Below are 24,179 nucleotides of genomic sequence, written 5' to 3'. Positions count from 1 at the left end.
TATGACCCAATTTTAAGTTATTTACAAGGTGTATACTATAAATGTAAAGACAATGATAGTTAAAAGTAAAATTGTGGTAAAAGATAACGCCAAGCATTATAAAGCTGTTATGACTATATTATCAAAGTATAAGATAACACTAAAGACAAAGAGTATTATGAAATATAAAGAAAGAAATTTCAAAATGTCTAAAGGATCATTTAATTAAGAAGATATGATAATCTAAATGTGGATAAATGTGGTCAGAATGCTTCAAAATTCATAAAGCAAAACTGACAGACCTAAAGTGAGAAATAGACCAATTCACAATTCTTGTGGCGATTAGTGATACAAGAATTGCTGCACAAGTAGTCAAAAACAATTTCAATAAAAATTAAGACCCGAAATAATTGAGTTAACCAACTAGACCCAGTTAATATTTATGGAACCCTACACCAGACAACTGTGGAATATACACTGTTTTTTAGGTGAATGTGGAACAATCTCGAGATAGAATATATGTGGAGCCATACAACATGTCTCAGTAAATTTCAAAAGATTGAAATATTGCAGAATTAAAATAGGAGCCCAGAACTGTAAGATTCCTAGAAAAGTACTAAATATTTGGAAATTAAACAACACGCCAATAACAAAAAGATTAAGAGAACACAAAGGAAATTAGAAATATTTCAAACTGAATAAAGACACAGTATATCAGAACTTGTAAGACAGCTAAAGGAGTATTTAACGGGAAATTTATAGACTTAAACAAATATATTAGAAAAGAAGAAATGTCTAAAAAAATCAATAATCTATGATTCCATCTTAAGAAGGCAGGAAAAAAAGCAAATTAAACTCAAAGTAAAAGGGAAATGAAAATAAGAATAAAAATCAAAGAACTAGAAAATGTAAAACATAGAGAAAAATCAATGAAATAAAAACTTGGCACTTTGAAAAGATTAACTAAATCACTAAATCCAGAATATGATTGATAAATGAAAAAAGAAAGAAAACTCTAAATACTAAATTCTATTTTAAAAAGGGAAGTTACTGTATTTCCTACAGACATTAAAATAGAAAATAATGAAATATTAAGGACATTTTCCTAATAAATGCAACAACTTTGATTAAATGGAAACATTCCTTGAAAAACACAACTTGCTGAAACAGGGACAAGAAGAAATAAAATATCAGTCTTGCACCTGTAAAAAAACAAAACAAAAAAACAAAACTAATTGAAATTTTCATTAAGAGCTTTTGCACAGAGAAAGCTCCAAAAACATCATACTTCACTGGTAACTCAAACATGTAAGGAAGAAAAACCATTTGACATCAATCCTTAGGAAAGTAAAGCTGGAGGAACACCTGCTAACTCATTTATGATGCATGTACAACTCTCATAACAAAGCCTGACATGTATAAGAAAGGAAAATTATAGACCAATTTTGAAATTATTTTTCATAAATCTAAATGCAAAGATTCTTAACAAAATATTAGCAAATCAAATCCAACAATATCAAAAATTAAAAATAAAGAGTAATGTATCATGACCAAGTGAAACTTTCTCAAGAAATTCAAAGTTGTTTTAATATTGGAAAATCAATGTTTATTCTCAACAATATCACTCAATAGATACAAAAACTTGACAAAATTCAAAACCCATTTAAGGTTTTTTAAAAAATATCTAAGTAAGCTAGGATTAAAATAAAACTTTTATAATCAAATAAAGGATGTCTATAAAAAATCTGCAACCAGCATCATATGTAATTTATAAAAATTGAATACTTTCTCCCTAAGATTGGGAGCAAGGCAAGAAAAATTTTCCCTTCACTTTTATTCTACATTGTAATGAAAGTTCTAACCAATTAAGGTAAGGAAGAAAAAGGCATGATGATTGGAAAGGAAGAAGTAAAGCTTTCCTCGTTATCAGACAACATGATTGTACATGTGGACAATCTTAAGGAATCTCAAAAAAGAAATCCTAGTAATAAGTAAATTTATCATGGCTGTTGAAAACAAAGTCAATATTTTAAAAATAGGCACAGGAGTGTTATCAGGGGACAAATTCCCGGGGACCACTTAGAATTCTGCCTTTCAAATAATTTTTTAAAAAGTAAAAGACTTCAACAGATGCCCATATTAATATGGGCATCACTAAGTTACAGCCTTTCTTTTTCTTATTTATATAATTAAGTCCATAAATTCACTTGCAGTCTTGCCTTTAACTGCATCCCCCACGGTTGCTTCATCATCCCTGAATACTTTAGTGCATATTCCCTGTAAGCAAGGTAAGTCTCCTACATATATAACCACAGACCAGACCCTCAAAATCAGGAAATTAATATCGATTCATTACTGTATCCAGACAAGAGAACTCAATCAAATTTTGCTGATTTACCTAATGTTCTTTATAACAATAGATCCAATCCAGAGTCACATGTTGTATATGGTAGTTTTAGTTTCTTTCAAGCTGGTATGTTTCCAGCTTTCTCTGACTTTCACGATTGAAACTTTTGAAGATTACAGGCCAGTTATTTTGTAAAATGTCCATTACCGAGGGCTTATTTTATATTTTCTCATGATTAGAGATAGGTTATTCACCTTGGCATTAATATCTTAAAAGCTTTTTCTCATTCTATCTTATCACATAGTACATGATTTCTTCAGAATTTCTCCACTATTACTATTTTCTCTTTGTATTTAATAAGTATATTGTGATACTTTAAAACTATGCAAATAATTCTATTTCTCATTAAACTTTCAATTAATTAATTAATTAACATCACTTTTATTTGGTTATACCATTATTTATTTTTATTCTCAAGTTGCCCCAGATTTCATTAGTAAAAGCGCAACCAAATTGATTTCTTTGTCCTATTCACATATCTCCATCATTCTTCCAGATTTATCCTGTACTCGCCCTGCCCCAGTCCTGGAATCTTCTATTCTCTTAGTACTCGTGGTTATTTTTAGTGGGAAAGCCAAGACCTAGACATTAGATGTGCACTGAGATTAAGATATTATAGACTCTTTAAGTGAAAAAAGCTAGGTAATAGATTTGCGCACAAGCACGTACACAAACGTACACACACACACACACACACACGCACACACACACACACATACTGAAAACTGAATTTGTATCAATACATCTAATTCTAATCTAACACTACAAGAGTCATTCTAATTTTCTTCCCTGTTAAATATACAACTCCAATAGTAAGAAATTTGGCTCTCATTTTCCATACTTTTTTGTACTTATTCAACCAATATGTAACCAAACTGGCTTTTCTGCTGTCATCCCTTCACCTATGTATACTCCCTCCTTTCCTTGCTTGTTATCTGAGAAACTCTCCTATGATGACACTCTCCTCACATTATTTGGGTTCTGTAACCCTAACTGGAATTTTCTCAAGTGTATATTTCTTCCTTGCCTAACTCAGGTAATGATTGATTATGTTGGGCTGATTTTAAGATTTCCTCTTTGTCTGAATTTAAGCAATTTTACTATGATGTGCCTAAGTGTAGTTTTTAAAATATTTATTTTTCTATGGTTCATAGCACTTTTTGAATGTATGACTTTATATCTCTTATCAGCTCTGGCAGATTTTTTTTCAGTATCTCTTCAGATATTGCCCCTACCCCATTATTCATGTCCTCTTCTTATTGAAAACCAAATGCATGTATCTTAGACCTTACCATACTGTCCCATTTATCTCTTACTCTCTTTTCTGTATTTTCCATCCCTTTTACTCTCCCTGCTTTATTCTGGGTATTTTCTTCTTACCTAAATTCTAATTCAATTATTCTCTTTTTAATTTTGTGAAATTTGCTATGTCCTTGATTTTTGTTATTTTATAATATAAATTTCTATTTAAATATTTTTATTGTTTAAATTTTTATTTTATAATATATCTTTATAATTTAATCTCTTGAGCCTATTAATCACAGTTATTTTTAACACATCTCTGATATATCCAATATGTGGATTCTCTCTAGGCATGTGTCTATGATCTATCATTTCTCTTGATTTTTGTCCAATTATTATCTTGTTGCATGTCTTTTTATTTTTGATTGCATAGTAGATGTTGTGTAAAGATACTTTGAGGCCCTGGATTATGTTACCTTCTTCTGGAGAATTTTTATTGTTGCTTCTGTCTGGCAGAGAAGCTAGGGGACATTCACCTTAATTTGATCAGACAATAAGCTGGTTTAATGCTGGACTTCTGCCTTTGTAGAACTTCCCTGTTAATATTTTCTGCTGTAGCCTTTTAGCTGCCTCATACCAAATCTGTAGACCCTCTGCCTTGGTCAGCCCTGAATTCTCATTATTGTCTCCCTGGCCCTATGAGACTGGTTATAGTTCTACGCAGCTTCTTGGCCACAGCTTTGGATTAAGCAAATGACTTTTGGAGAAAAATAGTATTGAGTGTTGTGTTTTATCACTGTGAGAGTCTCTTTTCTCTGAAATTTTGGCTAGCTATCTTGGTAATTACTCCAAGCCTTGTTGTATTGTTTGTTTTTCTTTTTGGTTTTAGTGGGAGAGTTGGTTTGAAACAAGGTCAGTGACCATTAGTAGAAGTGAAAAAAATCAAATTATCTGGTTTTGAAGGGTTTCAAAGTACGAATTTTGGAGGTCACATTTAGTCCATAACAAGTTTTCCTCTTTCAGAAATGGGTATATTTAAGCTAGAAGTTTTAGATAGATATCAGGTTAATAGAAAGATAACAGAGATAGAAGTAGAGACATTAAAAAACCCATAATTAAATATAAAATATATTTAATTATATATATTTCAGCATGTAGTAGATACTAAATAATGCCTGTCACACATATATCACTATATTTATTACATACATAAGTACTTAGTAGTGTTTCTATTTTATTTCTATCCTTTATATATTTAAGAAATTATCATGATAGACTAAAATAAATTAATGGAAGATGAAGATAGGCTTATTAGTACATTGACAAAAAACAAACATTATCACTCAGAATATGTGCTATTTTTTTTTCACTCTTGTATAAAATATTTTCTGCATTGTTAATGATTAACCTCTTATCTCTTGTCACTTTCTTTTAGGGCTTTTTTATCATGAATTGTCCAGACTTAACACCTTTGGCTTTTCAATTGATATATCTTAACTTATCATTTAATGATATCAGTTCCTTTCCCACAGAGGTAAGTTCATTCTTATTATTATATATAGGAATAATTTCTTATTATGAATAATAATTATAACAAAAATAGATGCATGATATGCTTGAGTTACTATAAAGTAAATATAAATAAGCCCAAAAGGCTTATTTTCAGAAATGACAAAAGTATCATACATATTTCTTAGAATGTCCTATGACATAATACTCAAAGATCGTGCTATAGTCAGACTCTCAAATATGTCCTCATAATTGTACAATGTTTATAAAATTATTTATTCTTCTAACTGAATAAAACCTAAAATAAACCTTATCTATGTGTTAATCAGACGTTTTAAAAACAAAGTTTAGTGACTAAGTAATATGATGCTGTAACAGGTTTTAATTATTATAGGTTAAAATAGGATATTCTGCATAATAAAGCATATCAGATAATCAGGCTTGGAATGAGCTAATTCAGAGTCATTTTAAATAAATGAGTCATTATGAGTATTTAGGATAGATTATGTTGTCAGTGTCTTTAGTCATTTCTTCATTGGTCATTGGGTAATTGGTTGTTTTGTGAATTGACTTCCTGAATGTTGAATTTTAGTGAATTGCTTTTTAGTAAATTGACTTACTTTCTATTTTAAACATATAATATTGAAAACATATCTTACATAATTTCTCTATAGTATTATGTTTTTATTTTCACTAGAAGAGTTACTTTTTATTTTCTAAAATATAACAACAGTTTTATCAATTTGACTAAGACAAATTGACAAGAATTCCAAAGGAATATAGATATCTTAGTTCTTCATGTTAATTTTAACTTTCTTCTAAATAGTTGTGATGAGGGTGTATATCTCCAAACATACCCTATCCACTAAAAAAGAATATATAAAGCAATTGCTGATAAGGGAGATCTTCAGATATAAAATTTTAAGTGCCCATTTTATTAAAGTGATAGAAATCAATAAAAATTGCCACTAAAATGTATATCTGTGTTGTATAGCTATAGATAAAATATTCCAACAAAGATAGTAATGTCCAGGCTTGGAAAGGCTGTACTGTGGGTAGGCTAATGATGCCTAGTTATCAATATAATGTAAATAAAATCAATAGAGGATCAGAGGTTGGCATAAGTGTGGTGATCAGAATTATTACAAGTTTCACGAAAACTCAAGATGATAGATTCAGGCAGAGGAGAATCTACTAAAATAGTTTATGACAGGAAAAGTTAGAAGCAAAAATGGTAAATAAAAAGGTTAATATAAAAACTCTGTAAATACATATTTTGGTCTTCTTTCTCTCAGCTTCTTTAAAAGACATAAATTGTATATAGTATTAATTATAATAATGTATTGTTAGGTCTGTAACATATATGGATGTAATACATATAACAATTATAGAGCAAAAAAAAGAAGAAGGAATAGAGGCATTTAGGTACATTTTTATATCTCACTGGAATTAAGTTAGTGTAAATATGAAGAAAATTCTTATAAATTAAGATATATATTACAACCCCTAAAGCAATCACTTAAGAAATTAATTTAAGAGAATATAGTGAAAAATTATTAAATTTAAATACTATACTAGCAAATATTCAGTTGATGCAAAAGAATGCAATAAAGGAGCAAATAAGACATAAGACATATAGAAAACTATAAGACATATAGAAAACTATATGTCTTATATGTAAAATGGAGGTGTAAATCCAACTTTGTCAATAATAACAATAAATATGAACACATCAAACAACCCAAAGACACAGATTGTCAGACTTAATATAAAAACAAGCCCCAATGATATGCTGTCTATAGAAGATACACTTAAGATAAAAAAATATAAAGAGGTCAAAGTTAATAGTATAAAAATACATATAATGCAAACAGCAACCATAAGAAAACTAGAGTGACTAGACTAATATCAGACAAAATAAATGTTAATACAGAAAGGTTACTACAGCTAAAGAGGGACATTTTGCAAAATTATCATGATAATATAACATATATATGTATATATCCTCAAGTATATGAAGCAAAAACTGAATGAATTAAAGGAAGAAATAGAAGATTCAGTACTAATAGTTGTGTACTTCAATACCCCCAATACAATAATGCATAGAACAATAAAGCAGAAAATCAAGAGAGAAATGGAAGACTTGAAAAACACTATAAAACACATACACTTAACAGACATCCATGGGAAACTCCAACAAATAGCACAAGAATACATAATTCTCAAATTCACATAAAGCATTTTCCAGGACAGAACGTATGTTAGGCCACAAAATAAGTCCCAATATATCTAAAAGAAATGAAAATCACAGAAATATGTTTGGCTATAGTGGAATATAATTAAAAATCAATAACTGAAAGAAATTTGAAAATGTATGGAAATTAAGCCACACACTTAAATAACCGATAATTCAATAAAGAAATCAGGACAAATTAGAAAATACTCTGAGATGAATAAAAATCAAAAGATAACATTCCAAAATTTATGAGATACATCTATAGCAGTTTCCAGAAGGAAATTTATAGCTATAAATGCCTACATTAAAAAAGAAAAATAGAGTGACATCAGAAGCATGATGGAGTGAGAGACATTCCCCGATCTCTCTCCTTGAAGCAACAATAAGCTGAACATCTAAAACTCAACAAAAAAAACCCAAACTGCACACCCTCACATCTGAGTGTGGGACCCGCGCATAAGAGGTACCACAGGTCAGAACCCTGGGAGTTAGTCATCAGACTGGGAGAGACAAACAAGCCTCTCACAGCCTTAGCTCCATGAAAGGGGGAAAGAGGGGTGAGTTCCCCGAACAGCCCTGCCTGACAGAGCAGTGAGCTCTATGCAGTCAAATGGTCACTATTTAGGGATGACATGATTCTCCATATAGAAAAACCTAAAGAAATTTGTTAAAGAAATAGAACGAAAAAATTATCAGATTAGTATGGAAGCACAAAAGACCTCGAACTACCTAATCCATCCTGAGAAAAAGTAATGGGGCTGGAGGCATCACTCTGCTCAACTTCAAATTATACTAGAAAGTGGCAGTAATCAAAACGGCATGATATTGGCAGAAAAACAGACACATGTACCAGTAGAACAGAATCGAGAGTCCAGAAATAAACTCATATTGATATGGGCAAGTAATTTTTGACAAAAAAGCCAAAAACATACAATGGAGAAAGAAGGAAAGCCTCTTCAATAAATGATGCTGGGAAAACTGGAAAGCCATCTGCAAAAGAATGAAACTAGACTGTTGTCTATCACCACACACCAAAATTAACTCAAAATGGATTAAGGTACCTGAATATAAGATCTGAAACAATAAAATGCATAGAAGAAAACATAGGAACTAAACTCAAAGACCTTGGACTTGAAGAGGATTTTATGAATCTGATCTCAAAGGCAAAGGAAATAAAAGTGAAAATAAATGAATGAGTCTGCATCAAACTGAAAAAGTTCTGCACAGCAAAAGAAACCGTCAACAAGGTAAAGAGACAACCATCCGAATGGGAAAATATATTTGCAAGCAACACTTCTGATAAAGGCCTAATATCTAAAAACAAAACAAAACAAAACAAAACAAAACAAAACACCAAATTGCTCATACAACTCAATAACAACAGAAAAACAAATGATCCAATCAAAAATAGACAGAGGACCTGAACAGACACTTCTCCCTGGAGGACATACAAATGGCCAACAAACATATGAAAAGATGCTCAACATCACTAGCTATTAGGGAAATGCCAATTAAAACCACAATGAGATACCTCCTCACACCTGTTAGAATAGCTGTAATCAACAGGACAAGTCATAACAAATGTTGGAGAGGATGCAAAGAAAAAGAAATTCTCATACGCTGCTGGTGGGACTGAAAATTGGTACAGCCGCTATGGAAAACAGTATGGAGGTTCCTCAAATAACTAAGAATTGACCTACCATATGATCCAGCAATTCTTCTACTGGGTATTTACCCCAAAGACTTGAAAACCCATATCTGAAAAGATATTTGCCCATCAATGTTCATAGAAGCATTATTCACTGTGGCCAGGACATGGCAGCAACCGAGATGTCCTACAATAGATGATTAGGTAAAGGAGCTGTGGTACATATATATAATGGAATAATACTCAGCCATAAGAAGAGATGAAATGTTGCCATTTGTGACAACATGGATGGACCTTGAGATAATCATGCTAAGCAAAATAAGCAGACAGAAAAAGTTGAAAATCACATCATATCACTTATACATATGTGGAATATAAACCTAAAAGCAATAAACGTACAGGACAAACAAACAGAGACTTATGGACATGGACAATAGACTAGTGGTTACCAGAGGGCAGGGGGAAGGAGGGAGATAGATGGAGTAAAAGGGGTCAAATATATGGTGACACAAAGAAATATAACTATGGGAGGTGAACACACAATGTAAATATTATATACATATATATATATATATATATATATATATATATATATAATATTTACATTGTGGTTTTAATTGGCATTTCCCTAATAGCTAGTGATGTTGAGCATCTTTTCATATGTTTGTTGGCCATTTGTATGTCCTCCAGGGAGAAGTGTCTGTTCAGCGTATGAGAGTTTCTTTTTCTTTGCATCCTCTCCAACATTTGTTATGACTTGTCCTGTTGATTATATATATAACACGCCTTACTGTTAAAATGTACAGCTGAAACTTACTGGATTTTGTTAACCAATGTCACTAAAAAAAAAAAAAAAACCTTGAAAAAAAGAGATTTGAAAAATGTAAAACAATGTTACTCTTCCCATTTTTCTTTGTTTTGAAATATAGTTACTTTTTATTAAAATATGTTATTGTGGGGGGAAAAGAAAAGAAAAATAGGCTTCCAGTCAAAGTGGCAGACTAGGTAAATGCTGTTCTCGCCTCATCCCATGACCACCTAAAAATTACAACCAAACTACAGAGCAACTAATATTGAGAATCACTTGAAGTCTAGCCAAACAGAAATTCTATGACTAAGGATATGTAGAAGAAGCCATGTGGAAATTGTAGGAGGGAGTAGAGAGATGGAATGGGCTAGTCCCACACCCATATGTGGAAATTCAAAATTGAGAGGGATATCTCAGCTGTGAGGATCCTCCCTGAGGAATGAGGAGTCCTAGCCCCATGCTAGAATCCCAGCCCAGTGTTTTAGTGCCAGGAAGAGAAATCACCATAACTCCTGGCAGATTGTAGCTAAGTGAGACAGAAGGTGGCTAGAGTCACAGGCATTCCTCTTAAAGGGTCCATACATGGATTTACTTGCTGACAGACTCAGATATCCAGCACTAGGATAGCAGATTGAAAGGCACCAGGTACATATGGAGAAGAACTGAATGGTCTGGCTTTGGGGCAAGGCCTGGAAGAACAGCTTTCTCCCAGACAGTAGTGCTGGCAGAAACCATGTTCCTTTGTCAAGCCCTCCACTCACTCAGCATGCAGATGTAAGCAGGCGCCAAAACTGAGTCTCCATCAACCTAGCAAATATCTTTCATCCTACCCTGGTGACTCTCTGAGACCCTGCCCCAACCAGCTTGCAGGCCCACCTAAACCACTTCCAGTGGCTTTTCCTACAAATGGCCTGTCTTGGCTCACACTGCAGACTTCCCTAAAATCTTTCAAGGATTCAGAAGCCCCAAATAAGCAGCATCTGACCTTGGCATGCCCTGTACTTCTTGCTAAGCAGCCCCAAGGCCAGCACTAGTGGCAGCTAGTCTCATTTTGCAGCTTAGATCTTTCAGGAACATTCAAGCCTAGCACAAGTGGCAATCATTTGCAGATCACTTTGTAGCTCATACTAAGTGACCCCAGGCAAAACACAGGCAGCAACTGACCTTGGCCTGCACCAGAGCCCCCCCAAAAGGCCCCAGAACCAACATCCCCATGGCCAGCTTTAGACCATAACAGAGCACCACCCAGCCTCCTCCACAAATGACAAGCCCAAAGGGCGCATTTGGCAACTACCAGAGCCCTGCTAAATTGAATCTTACTCCATAGGGTCAGCCACTGCACAATAGCTCCTCCATTGTTGTCTAGGCCAGTCCTCACAACCAATCAGCCTGAGGATCAATTCCTCCGACTGATGTGCAATCACCAATCAAGGTTCAACTACAGCAGGAAGGCACACACAACACACACAAGGGACACAAGAGGAAGACCCAGCTTAGGTGATGAGGAAGACTGGGCCTCACAACACCTATTACACAAGGCCACTCACCAAGACTGAGAGACATAGAAGCCCTACCTAATAGAGGAACAAATATAGGGAAGCAGCCAAAATGGGGAGAGAAAGAAACGTGTCCCAAATGAAAAATCAGAACAAAGCTTTAGAAAAAAAAATAAACAAAATGGAGACAAGCAATTTACCAGATACAGAGTGAAAAACATTGGTTATAAGGATGCTCAATGATCTCAGAACTTCAGCAAGAGGTAGGAATTATAGAAAACATGAAAAACAATAGGTCGAAATGAAGAATATGATAACTGAAATGAAGACTACATTAGAAAGAATCAACAGTAGATTAGATGACGCAGAGGATCAAATCAGCAATTTGGAAGATAAGGTAGTAGAAAACACCCAATATGAGGAGCACAACAAAAAAAAATCCCCCCCCCCCACCAAATGAAGATAGGTTAAGAGGCCTCTGGGATAACATCAAGCATACCAACATTTGGATCCTAGGGGTACCAGAAAGAGAAGAGAGAGCAAGGAATTGAAAATCTATTTGAAGAAATCATGATGGAAAACTTTCCTAACTTGGCAAAGGAAATAGACATATAAGCGCAGGAAGCACAGAGAGTCGAGTCTCAAACAAGTTGATCCCCGAGAGGCCCACACCAAGACACATCATAATTAAAATGCCAAGGTTGAAGACAAATAGAGAATCTTGAAAGCAATAAGAGAAAAGCAGTTCGTTACCTACAAGGGAGCTCCCATAAGACTGTCAGCTGATTTTTCAACAGAAACTTTGCAGGCCAGAAGGGATTGGCAGGAAATATTCAAAGTGATGAAAAGCAAGGACCTACAACCAAGATTACTCTACTTAGCAAGGCTATCATTTAGAATTGAAGGACAGATAAAAAGCTTCCCAGACAAGGAACTATAAGAGAATTCACCACCACCAAACAAGTATTACAAGAAATGTTAGGAGGAGGAGGGGCAGGGAGAAGAGGGGGTAGGAGGAGAAGAAAAAAATATATCAAAAATATGAATAATAAAATGGCAATAACTGCACATCTATCAACAGTTAATTTAAATATAAATAAATGCCCCAATCAAAAGACATAGGATAGCTGAATGGGTAAGAAAAGAAGACTCTTACATATGCTGCCTACAAGAGACTCACTTCATATCGAAAGATGTATACATACTGAAAGTAAAGGGATGATAAAAGATAATTCATGAAAATGAAAATGAACAAACAAAAAAAGAAGCTGAAGTAGCAATACTTTACCAGATAAAATGACTTTAAACCAAAGTCTATAACAAAAGACAAAGAAAGACCTAATAATTCTACTTCTGGATATTTATTCAAAGAAACCCAAAACAGTAATTTGAAAAAACATATGCACGTATATGTTCATTGCAATATAATAGCCAAGATGTGAAGAAAACATGTGTTCATTAACAGATGAACGGGTAAGGAAGAAGTGATGCACCTATACTATGGAACATTACTCAGCCATAAAGAATGAAATTTTTCCATATGCAACAACATGGATGGACCTAGAGGGTATTGTGCTGAGTAAAATAAGTAAGACATAGAAAGACAAATACTATGTGATTTTACTTATATGTGAAATCTAAAAAAGAAAATAAACAACATAGAAACAAACTCATAGCTACAGAGAACATTTTGATGGGAGATGGGGTTGGAGGGATGGGTGAATGGGGGAAGGGATTAAGAAGTACAAATTGGTAGTTACAAAATTGTCATAAGGATGTAAAGTATAGCATAAGGAAAATAGTCAATTATATTATAATAACTTTATATAGTGTCAGTTGGGTACAAGATTTATTGGGGTGATAACTTTATAAATTATATAAATATCTAATCACTATTTGCATACCTGAATCTGATATAAAGTTGTATGTCAACTATAATTGAAAAATAAAAAGAATATTAAAAAAGAAAAAATAATAACCTTCTATCTTAAGCCACTATATATATACAAACTAAACCTAAAAAAAAGAATAAGGAGAGTATAATAAAAATTAGTGCAGACAGTGGATTAGTGGTTAACACAGGGAATGGGCAAGTGAGAGGTAGATAGAGGCAAAAGAGGTCAAATATTTGGTGATGGAAAGATGTCTAACTTTGAGTAGTGAATGCACAATGCAATATATATGCAAGAAACTGTTGAATTGTACACTTGAAACTTTTTCAATTTTATTAATCAGTGTCACCCCAATAATTTTTAATAAAAAGAATTAGTACGGAAATTAATGAAATTAATAATAGAAAAACAATAGAGAAAAATCAACAAAACTAAGAGTTGATACTTTGACAAGATCAACAAAATTGACTAACCTTACATAGACTGACAAAGAAAAAAGAAGACCCAAGTTACTAAAATTAAGAGTGAAGGAGGGGACATTACTACCAAACCTTACAGAAATAAAAAAAAAAAGATTTTAAGGGAATACACATATACCAATCAACTAGATAACTTTGATGAAATGGACACATACCCAGCAAGACACAAGAATGAACTTAAGAAGAGATAGTAAATCTGAATGACTCTATAAAAAGGAGAGTTCAATAGTAATTTTAAAACTTTCCATAAAGGAAAGTCCAGGATCGACTTCATTGGTGAATTCTACCAAACATCTTAAAAAGAATTAACATCAATTCTTTATAAACTCTTCAAAAAATAGAAGAGAAGGGAAAACTTTCCAATTCAAACTATTAAACCAGTAATACCCTGATACCAAAACTAGACAAAGATATGGAAAGAGAAGCAAACTACAAAACAATATCTTTTATGAATATAGATGTAAAAATCCTGAACAAAATGCTAGCAATCCAACATATGAAGAGGATTTTACACTATGACCAAGTGATACTTATCCCAGGAATGCAAGTTTGGATAAATATATAAAAATGAGTCAATGTGAAATACCAGTTTAATATAGTAAAGGAGGGCAAAACTATACAATTATCTAAACAAAGACAGAAAACAAAACATTTTTCAAAATCCAACATCCTTTCATGACAAAAACACTCAACATTTAGGAATAGAAGAGGATGGGGGATGTCATCAACTTGATAAAGGGCATCTACAATAAACCTGCAGCTTATATCAGACTTAATAGTGAATGACTCAAAGTTTTTTCCTCCTAAGATCAGGAACCAGACGAAGGTGTCTACTCTTGCCATTTTGTATTCAACATTATGCTGAACTTTCTAGCCAAGGCAAGAAAAAGAAATAATAGGCATCCAGATTTAAAAAGGAAGAAGTTGACTATCTCTAGTTGTAGATGATATAGCCCTATATATAGAAATCCGAAGGAATTTACTAAAAAAAAAAAAGAGAGAAGTAATGAATGAGTTCATCAAGGTTGTAATGTACAAAATCAATATACAAAAATTAATCGTATATCTACATAATAGCAACAAACAATCCTTACAATAAAACTAAGAAAGGAATTTTATTTACATAAAAAAAGAATAAAATATTTAGGAGTGAGTTTAACAAAAGTGGAAACATACTGTGAAAACTACAGGATATTGTTATAAGAAATTAAAGGAGACATACTTAGATGGCAAAACATCCCATGTTCATGGATCTGAAGACTTATTGTTAAGATGGCAATACTCCCTAATTGATCTATAGATTCACTTCAATCTTTACGAAAATTACAACTTGCCTTTTTGGAGAATTTGAGAAGCTGAACCTAGAGTTCTTATGGAAATGCAAGAGACTCCAAATAGCCAAAACAATCTTGAAAAGAAAAAACAAATTTGGAGGACTTAAGTTCTGATTGCAAGAATGAGCATGCGCTATCCACCAATTTTAGATCTTTATGATGATTAAGTGGTTTAATTTAATGTTAAGGAGAGCTAATGTAAGACCTTATGTAAGATCAGAGGCAGAAACATATTAATCAAGTGAGAATCATAGATTTATTTGTTCGTTTGTTCGTTTGTTTGTTTTTAAATTGAAGAAATTATTTAAATATTTTTCCCCATCAACCTTCCTTATCCCCATTCCCGCTTCCCTCTGGTAACCACTAGATCATTGTCCATGTCCATGAATCTCTGTTTGTTTACCCTGTTCATTTGTTACTCTTAGGTTTATATCCCACATATAAGTGATTTTCAACTTTTTCTGTCTGGCTTCTTTCGCTTAGTATGATTATTTCAAGGTTGTCGCATGTTGTCGCAAATGGCAGTATTTCATCTCTTCTTATGGCTGAGTAATATTTCAGTGTATATTTGTACCACAGCTTCTCTAGCCAATCATTTATCGTAGGACATTTCTGTTGTTTCCATGTCCTGTCCACTGTGAATAATGCTGTTATGAACATCAGTGTGCAAATATCTTTTTGAATATGGATTTTCAAGTCTTTAGGGTAAATACCAAGTAGAGGGATTGCTGGATCATATGGTAGCTCAATTCTTATTTTTTTGAAGAATCTCCATACTGTTTTCTATAGTGGCTGTACCAATTTGCAGTCACACCAGCAGCGTATGAGGGTTTCTATTTGTCTGCATACTCTCCAACGTTTGTTATGACTTGTCCTGTTGATTATAGCTATTCCAACGGGTGTGAGATGGTATCTCATTGTGGTTTTAATTGGCATTTCCCTAATAGCTAGCAATGTTGAGTATCTTTTCGTATATTTGTTGGCCATTTGTATGTCCTCCAGGGAGAAGTGGCTGTTCAGGTCCTCTGTCCATTTTTGATTGGATCATTTGTTCTTCTGTTGTTATTGAGTTGTATGAGTTCTTTGCATATTTTGGATATTAGGCACTTATCGGAGGCATTGCTTGCAAATATATTTTCCCATTTGGATGGTTGTCTCTTTACCTTGTTATGGTTTCTCTGGCTGAGCAGAAGCTTTTTAGGTTGATGTAGTCACATTTATTTATTTTAGCTTTTACTTCCTTTGCCTTTGAGATCTAATTCATAAAATCCTCTTTAAGTCCAAGGTCCTTGAGTTTAGTTCCTATGTTTTCTTCTATGCATTTTATTGCTTCAGGTCCTATATTCAGGTCCTTAATCCATTTTGAGTTAATTTTGGTGTGTGGTGATAGACAACAGTCTAGTTTCATTCTTTTGCAGGTGGCTTTCCAGTTTTCCCAGCACCATTTATTGAAGAGGCTTTCTTTCTCCATTGTATGTTTTGGCTTTTTTGTCGAAAATTACTTGCTGATATTAATACAGTTTACTTCTGGACTTTCAATTCTGTTCTACCGGTACATGTGTCTGTTTTGATTACTGCCGCTTTATAGTATAATTTGAAGTTGAGCAGTGATGCCTCCAGCTTCATTCCTTATTCTCAGGGTGGCTTTGGCAATTTGGAGTCTTTTGTGCTTCCATACAAATCTGATAATTTTTTGTTCCATTTCTTTAAAAAACGCTAATCAGATTTTGATGGGGATTGTTTAAATCTTTATAACTCTTTAGGTAATAAGGTCATTTTAGCTATGTTGATTCTTTCAATCTAAGAACATGGAATATCTTTCCATTTCTTTTTATCTTCTTCAATTTCTTTTAATAGAGTCTAATATTTTTCATTATATAAGTCCTTCACGTGTTTCATTAGATTTATTTCTAGGTATTTTATTCTTTCATTGCAATTGCAAATGGATGTTTTTTTCCACTTCTTTTCCTGACATTTCATTATTAGAGTATAGGAACGTTATGGATTTTGAACGTAGATTTTGTATCCAGAGACTTTGCTGTATTTTCTTGTTGTTTCTAGTAGTGTTCTTGTGCAGTCTTTAGGGTTTTCTGTATAGAGAATCATGTCATCTGCAAATAGTGACAGTTTGACTTCTTCATTTCCTATTTAGATTCATTTTATATCTTTCTCTTGTCTAATTGCACTCGCTAGGACTTCCAATGTTATATTGAATAATAGTGGCGATAGTGGACAGCCTTGCCTTGTTCCTGATCTTAGAGGAAAGGTTTTTAGTTTTTCACCATTAAGCATAATGTTGGCTGAGTACTTGTCATATGTGGCCTTTAATATGTTAAAGTATTTTCCTTCTATGCAGATTTTGTTAAGTGTTTTGATCATAAATGTGTGCTGTATCTTATTGAAGGCTTTCTCTGCATCTGTTGATATAATCACATGATTCTTAATTTTTAATTTGTTTATGTGGTATATTTATTTAATTGATTTGTGTATGTCAAACCATCCCTGTGCCTCTGAGATGAAGCTCACTTGATTGTGGTGTATAATCTTTTTAGTATGTTGGTGTATTCAGTTTGCTAGTATCTCATTTAGGACTTTTGCATTTGTATTCATGAGAGATACTGGTCTGTAGTTTTCTTTTCCTGGGTTATCTTTACCAGGTTTTGGTATCAGGGTAATATTGGCCTCATAAAATGAGTTGGGAAGTATTGCCTCCTCTTTGATTTTTTGGAAGCGTATGAAGAGAATAGGTATTAAATCTTTCTTGAATGTTTGGTAGAACTCACTGGTGAAGTCATCTAGTCCTGGACTTTTACTTTTTGGTAGGTTTTCGATGATTGTTTCCATTTCCATACTGCTGATATGTGTATTTAGATTTTCCAGTTCTTCTTGATTTAGTCTAGCAAGTTTGTATTTTTCTAAGTACTGGTCCATTTCTTCTAGGTTATTAAATTCGGTGTATATATTTTTTCATAGTATTTTTGTATGATCCTTTGTATTTCTGCAGTGTCTGTCATAATTTCTCCTCTTTCATTTCTGATTTTGTTTGTGTCTTCTCTCTTTTTCTTTAGTGAGTCTAGGCAGGGGTTTGTCAATTTTATTAACTTTCTCAAAGAAGTAGCTCTTTGTTGTATTTATTTTTCCTATTGTTTTTGTTGTTGTTGTTTTTAATTTCATTTATTTTTGCTCTAATTTTATTTCTTTCATTCTGCTGACATTAGGCTTCATTTGTCCTTCCTTTTTTAGTTGTTTAAGATGAAGCGTTAGGTTGTTAATTTGGGCTTATTCTTGTTTTTGGAGGCAGGCCTGTAATGATATGAACTTTCTTCTTATGACCATTTTTGCCATGTCCCAAATGTTTTTGCCATGTCCCAAATGTTGTACTATTATTATCATTCATTTCTATGTATCTCTTGATCTTTTTTTTTTCCCTGACTCAGTTATTCTTCATTAGTATGTTGTTTCATCTCCATGCATTTGCGGTTCTTCCCGCTTTCTTTTTACAGTTTATCTCTAATTTCAAAGCATTGTGATCAGAGAATATGATTGGTATGATTTCAACCCTTTTATATTCATTGAGGCTATCTCTGTGTCCCAGTATGTGGTCAATCCTTGAGAGTGTTCCATATGCACTAGAGAAGAATGTATAAGCAGCTGTTTTGGGATGGAAGGCTCTGTAATTGTCAATTATGTCCAGGCCTAATATGTCATTTAAGGATATTATTTCCTTATTGATTTTCTGTTGGATGATCTGTCCATATCTGACAATGGGGTATATAGGTTACCTACTATGATAGTGTTTTTATCTGTTTCTCCCTTTAGTTCTATTAGTAATTTCTTTACATGTTTTGGGGTTCCCTGATTGGGAGTATAGATATTAGTAAGTGTTATGTCTTCTTGGTGCATGATTCCCTTTATCATTCCCTCTGTATCTTTCTTTACCTTTTTTATTTTGAAGTCTAGTTCATCTGATGGTAGTATCGGTACTCCCAATTTTCTCTGAATGCCATTTGCTTGACATATCATTTTCCACTCCTTCACTTCGAGTCTATATTTGTCTTTGGAGCATATGGTTGGGTTTGTTTTTTGATCCTATTGCTATTCTCTGCCTTTTTATTGGTGAGTTCAATCCATTTACATTTAGGGTGATTATTGAAATATGAGATCTTCTTATAGCCATTTTATCTTTTGCTTTCTGGTAGCTCGGTGTTTCCATTGCTTCCTTGTCCTTGAGTGTCTGCTTTTCTTATTGCTGTTGTTGGGTTTTGTGAATTTCCCTCTGGCCCTTTTTATTTTATGTTATGTACTTTGGTTCTGGATCTTTGGCATGTGGTTACCATTATGAATGTGTAAAGGATAGTTATATACATACAGTCATCCATTTTTTTCTGTGTGTGCCTTATCTACATTTCCTTTTGCGAATTTGGATCTTTGAATCTTCTCCTTTTCAGTCATTTTTGCCTCAGTTTGTCCCTATGTATGCTGATCATTCATTACTATCTTGCTAGAAAATCTCTTCTTATTTTTAAGCTTATAATGCCTTGTTTCTTGTAATGGTTGAACTCCTCAGCTTCTTTCAATCTGCTGGCCACCTTACTTCTACTTATGTATTTTTTTTTTTTTGTCATTTTGTTTTAGGTTAGCTGACCCCTTTCCATATTTTCTGTAGTGCAGGCCTCATAGTGGAGAATTCCCTACATTTTTGTATGTCTGGAAAGATCTTTATTTCTCCTTCATATGTAAAAGAGAGCTTAGCTGGATACATTATTCTTGGCTGTTAATTCCTTTCATGAATTCAACTGTTGAACAGGCTTGTTGGTTTCTACTGAGAAGTCCTACGATAATCTAATGGGTTTTCCTTTATAGGTTACCATCTTCTTTTCTCTAGCTGCCCTGAGAATTCTGTCATTGTTGTTGATTTTTGATAACTTTATACAACGTGTCTTGGTGAAAGCCTTTTTGGGTTGAGATAATTGGGTGTTCTGTTGATTTCTTGAATTCCAAGCTCCAGCTCATTCCTTAGATTTGGGAAATCGTCGTCAACTATTTGTCTGAAAATGCTTTCTAATCCCTGCTCCTTTTCCTCACCTTTGATAATACTCGTTATTATGTTCCCTCTCCTGATGATATCAGCTAGTTCTTGAATTTCTCTTTCATTATTTTTATTCTTCGGTTTTTCTCTTCTTCCTTCTGATTTATTTCTAGATTTCTGTCTTCGATATCAGTGATCCTTTCCTCCATTTGATCAACTTCATTTCCCAAGCTTGCTATTTCATTGTTTAACTCTTGCAGTGTGCTTTTTACATCCAGAAGTTCTATTTGTTTCTTTTTGAGAATCAATCTCATTGCTAAATAACTCATTCTGCTCATCTAGCATTTTTTTTTAATTTTTGAAATTGTTGATATGATTTGTTTCAGATCTCATTGAGTATTTTCAGAGGTACCATCCTGAATTCTCTGTCATTTAAGTAGCATATTTCTATGTCTGTAAGCTTATTTATTTTCTGGAGGTTTTTTTCTTTCTGAGGTGGCTTGTCACCTTGGTTGTTCATGGTGTTTAATGGACTATTTCTCCACTTGGGCATTAATGGAAGTGTAGTCTGCTTTTTTTTTTTTTCCTAGAAAGAAGATTTATTTTTTAAAGGTCTCTCTTTAGCCTGTTGCAAAGAAGGTGGTTTTATTTTGGTTTCCTGTATGTGGCATCTATGCGTCTTGGGTCTCTGTTTTGTATAATGTCTTAATATGTTTTTTTTTTCTTTAAAGATGTTTAATCTCGCTTGCTAGCCTCAGTCTCAGTTCCTGTCAGTATTAGTGACAGTTTCTGTAGCATTTGCTCAGATTTCCCTGGGGCTCCACAGCGTTCTGTGGAGAGCATGGTTGGAGGGACCCCTGGGTGGGGGGATGGGGGCTCAGCCTCAGTTTTGCAACCATGGCTGGTAAAAATCAACTGTTGTTTCTCTGCCTCCCCATTTTTCTGCCATCCCTGTTTCTCTGCCTTCTGCCCTGATGACTGGGCACTGCTGCCAGCCACGTGGAGCTCACAGCTCTCCCAGGCAGGATTGTTGAGGGAAGTCACTACACCTTCTCCACTCGCCCTTCTCCTACAGGAAACTCTGGAAGCTGCAAGAGGCAGCTTCTTTGTTTCTCCCAGTTCACCTCCTGACACCCAAGGTTCTGACCTGTGGTAGCTCTTATGCACAGATCCCAGGCTCAGATGTGCTGGTGTACAGTTTGGGTGTTTTTTGTTGAGTTTTAGATGTTCAGCTTATTGTTGTTTCAAGGGGAGCAATCTGAGGACGTCTCTCACTCTGCCATGTTTCTGATGTCACTCATGAGAATCATAGATTTAAATGGTATATTCTATTTTTAAATTTCATATGAAAAATCAGCATATATGAAATTATAATGATATGAGAGTGAAAGAATCTGGCTATGATATCTGACACCCAATTGACTTACTAAGTTTAATTCCATTTATTCTACTGGTTCTGCAGCTAGCTCTTTTCTCCCTCATTCTTTGCATAATTGCCTCTTATGAAGCCAGGGGTTGATCAAACAAGATGACTTTCTTATTTAGAAAAGGACCATTCTTGAGTCAAGGGGATATAAATACAGTAGTTGTACTATTTTACCATACCATGCATATTAATGCCGATCAGTTATTTTGAAGGTTTTTCAACAGTGTTTATTGACATATATGATTAATGCTACTAATGATTAATATACAATTAATGCTACTACACTAATTCTTCATTAATCCAAAAGCTCTATAAAAATTACAGAGATTTGCATACTTTATTATTCTACTCATGTTTGTTTTTCTTTCTATTCCTCAGATATTTTGTCTTAAACATTTACAAATATTAATCCTGAGAAATAATCCTATCAAAGTAATCCCTTCTGAAATTCAACAACTTAAATTCCTTAGAGTTTTCAACATTGCCTTTAATTTGATTACGACTCTTCCACCTGGGTAAGGTTAATAGTTTGAGATTATAAACATAAAATAAAGAACTTAGGATTTAGAAAAAGATCAGTTACCCTTTTGAAAGCAGCTAGCAACTTTTTATCTATTTAATAATTCTTAATCTGTTCCAATTAGCTGACTTGTTTTTTATTATTTGGTTAAAAATAACCCTACCAGTTACATAAGTGGTAATTAATAATGGCAATTAATAAACTACACCTCTAGAATTTATTATCTGAGTATGTGTTAAATAAACACAAATATTATAAAGAAGCTCAGGTAAGAAACTGAAGCTATCCCTTGACAGTCTTTGAATATGGAAAGGACACTGAAATCTAGACTTTTGGCTTCAAAAGCTAAAACATGGAGGCATTCTGGGTGTCCATCAATGGATGAATGGATAAGGAAGAGGTGGTACATATATACAATGGAATATTACTCAACCATAAAGAAAAAGAATAAAATCTTGCCATCTGTAACAACATGGATGGACCTAGAAGGTATTGTGCTGAGTAAAATAAGTCAGACAAAGACAAATACCATATGATTTCAGTTACATGTGGAATCTAAAGAACAAAATTAATGAACAAATGAAACAGAAACAAACTCAGATACAGAGAACATGTTGATGATTGCCAGATGGAAGTAGGGTTGAGTGTATTGTTTAAAAAAGGGATGGGACTTTGGGTGGTGAACACACAACAGAATGTACAGATATCAAATGATAATTTACATCTGAAAATATAATTGTATTAACCAATGTTACCCCAATAAACCTAATTGAAAAAAAATAAATAAAAAATAAAAAAGGGATGGGAAGTACAAATTGGTAGTTACAAAATAATCATGAGGGTGTAAAGTATAGTACAAGGAATATAGTCAATAATATCATAATAACTATGTATGGTGTCAGATAGATGCTAGATTTATTGGGGTTATCACTTTGTAAGTTATATAAGTATATAATCACTATGTAGCACACCTGAAACTAATATACTATTGTGAATTAACTAATTGAAAAATAAAAATTTATTTTAAAATTTTAAAAAATAAAAAATAAAAGTTAGAAAAAAGAAAGAGTATAAAATATGCAGTTATATGGGTAAGAAAATAGGAAATTTATTCAATTGACAGATTTACTTAGCTCCTATTATGTATCAGTTGAGGAAGATTACTTTGAAATATATTAAATTAAGATAACTTTGAGAGCAAGAAGAGTGACGACGAAAAGAAGCTTTAAAGCCGCCTTTAAAGAGGACTGCAGAGAGAATGAACGTACACACAAAAAATAAAAGATTGGTAGACAACGATGTAAGCTTAGCTGAGACTGGAAACCATGAATTTGTAGTGACGCTAATCTACATTAATGTGTGATTTTCTTTAGTAGCTCTTGGTCATTCAGGTATAAGAAGGAGAAGGTAGATTTTTATCCTCAATAAAAAGACTTCTATGAGGATGTCCATAGCAGGTTTATTCACAATAGCCTGAAACATTAAACAACTCATATGTTCATCAATAGAAAAATGGAAAAACTAGTTGTTTTTCTCACAGTAACCAAAAGATACTAATAATCTAACTGTACATTAACAGATTAATGGATAAACAAAATGTGACACATGCATATAATAGTTTATTCTTTATCTTTAATGAAGAATTAAATTCTAGTACATACTACAACAAAGATGGTCCTTGAAAACAAGTTAAATAGAATAAGTCAGACACAAAAGGAAAATTTTGTATAATTTCATTTATATAGAATTAGAATAGGCAAATTTACCTAGAATAGGCAAATTTATAGAGACATAAAGTAGAATAAAGGTTACTAGGGGTTGGGTAGAGGAGAGAGAAGAGACTGGGGAGTTATTATTTAATGGGTATAGAATTTCTGTTTGGAGTTATGGAAAAGTTCTAAAAATGGGTAATGGCGATGGTTCACAATATTGAGATTGTAAGTAATGCTACTAAATGGTACACTTAGAAATGATTAAAATAGCAGATCTTATGCTATTTTACCACAATTTAAAAAATAGTTATTAGCACCCTGGATATTCTCCTCTTTCCTCTTATTTTTCTTCTTTCTAAAAAAAAAGAAATTGGGGGGTATAACTTATATACAATAAAATGTGTGAATCTCAGGTATTTGATTCAAAGAGTTTAACAAATGTATACACCCATATAACCATCA

The 24,179-nt window shown here is 33.2% G+C and overlaps 1 protein-coding gene across 1 annotated transcript in view; it reads left to right on the top strand.

Annotated features, from left to right (window-relative positions):
* LRRC63 (leucine rich repeat containing 63) overlaps window positions 1-24,179 on the top strand; it is a 78,088-nt gene that overhangs the window by 25,090 nt on the left and 28,819 nt on the right. The window contains exons 6-7 of the mRNA XM_023536723.1: window positions 5,064-5,162; window positions 21,864-22,000. Of these exons, the coding sequence (XP_023392491.1) occupies window positions 5,064-5,162; window positions 21,864-22,000 (236 nt within the window). The remainder of the gene's footprint in view (window positions 1-5,063; window positions 5,163-21,863; window positions 22,001-24,179) is intronic.

The sequence above is a fragment of the Pteropus vampyrus genome, unplaced genomic scaffold (assembly GCF_000151845.1).
Source record: "Pteropus vampyrus isolate Shadow unplaced genomic scaffold, Pvam_2.0 Scaffold167, whole genome shotgun sequence".
Taxonomy (NCBI): Eukaryota; Metazoa; Chordata; class Mammalia; order Chiroptera; family Pteropodidae; genus Pteropus; species Pteropus vampyrus.
This window is presented reverse-complemented; position numbering and strand designations above follow the sequence as displayed.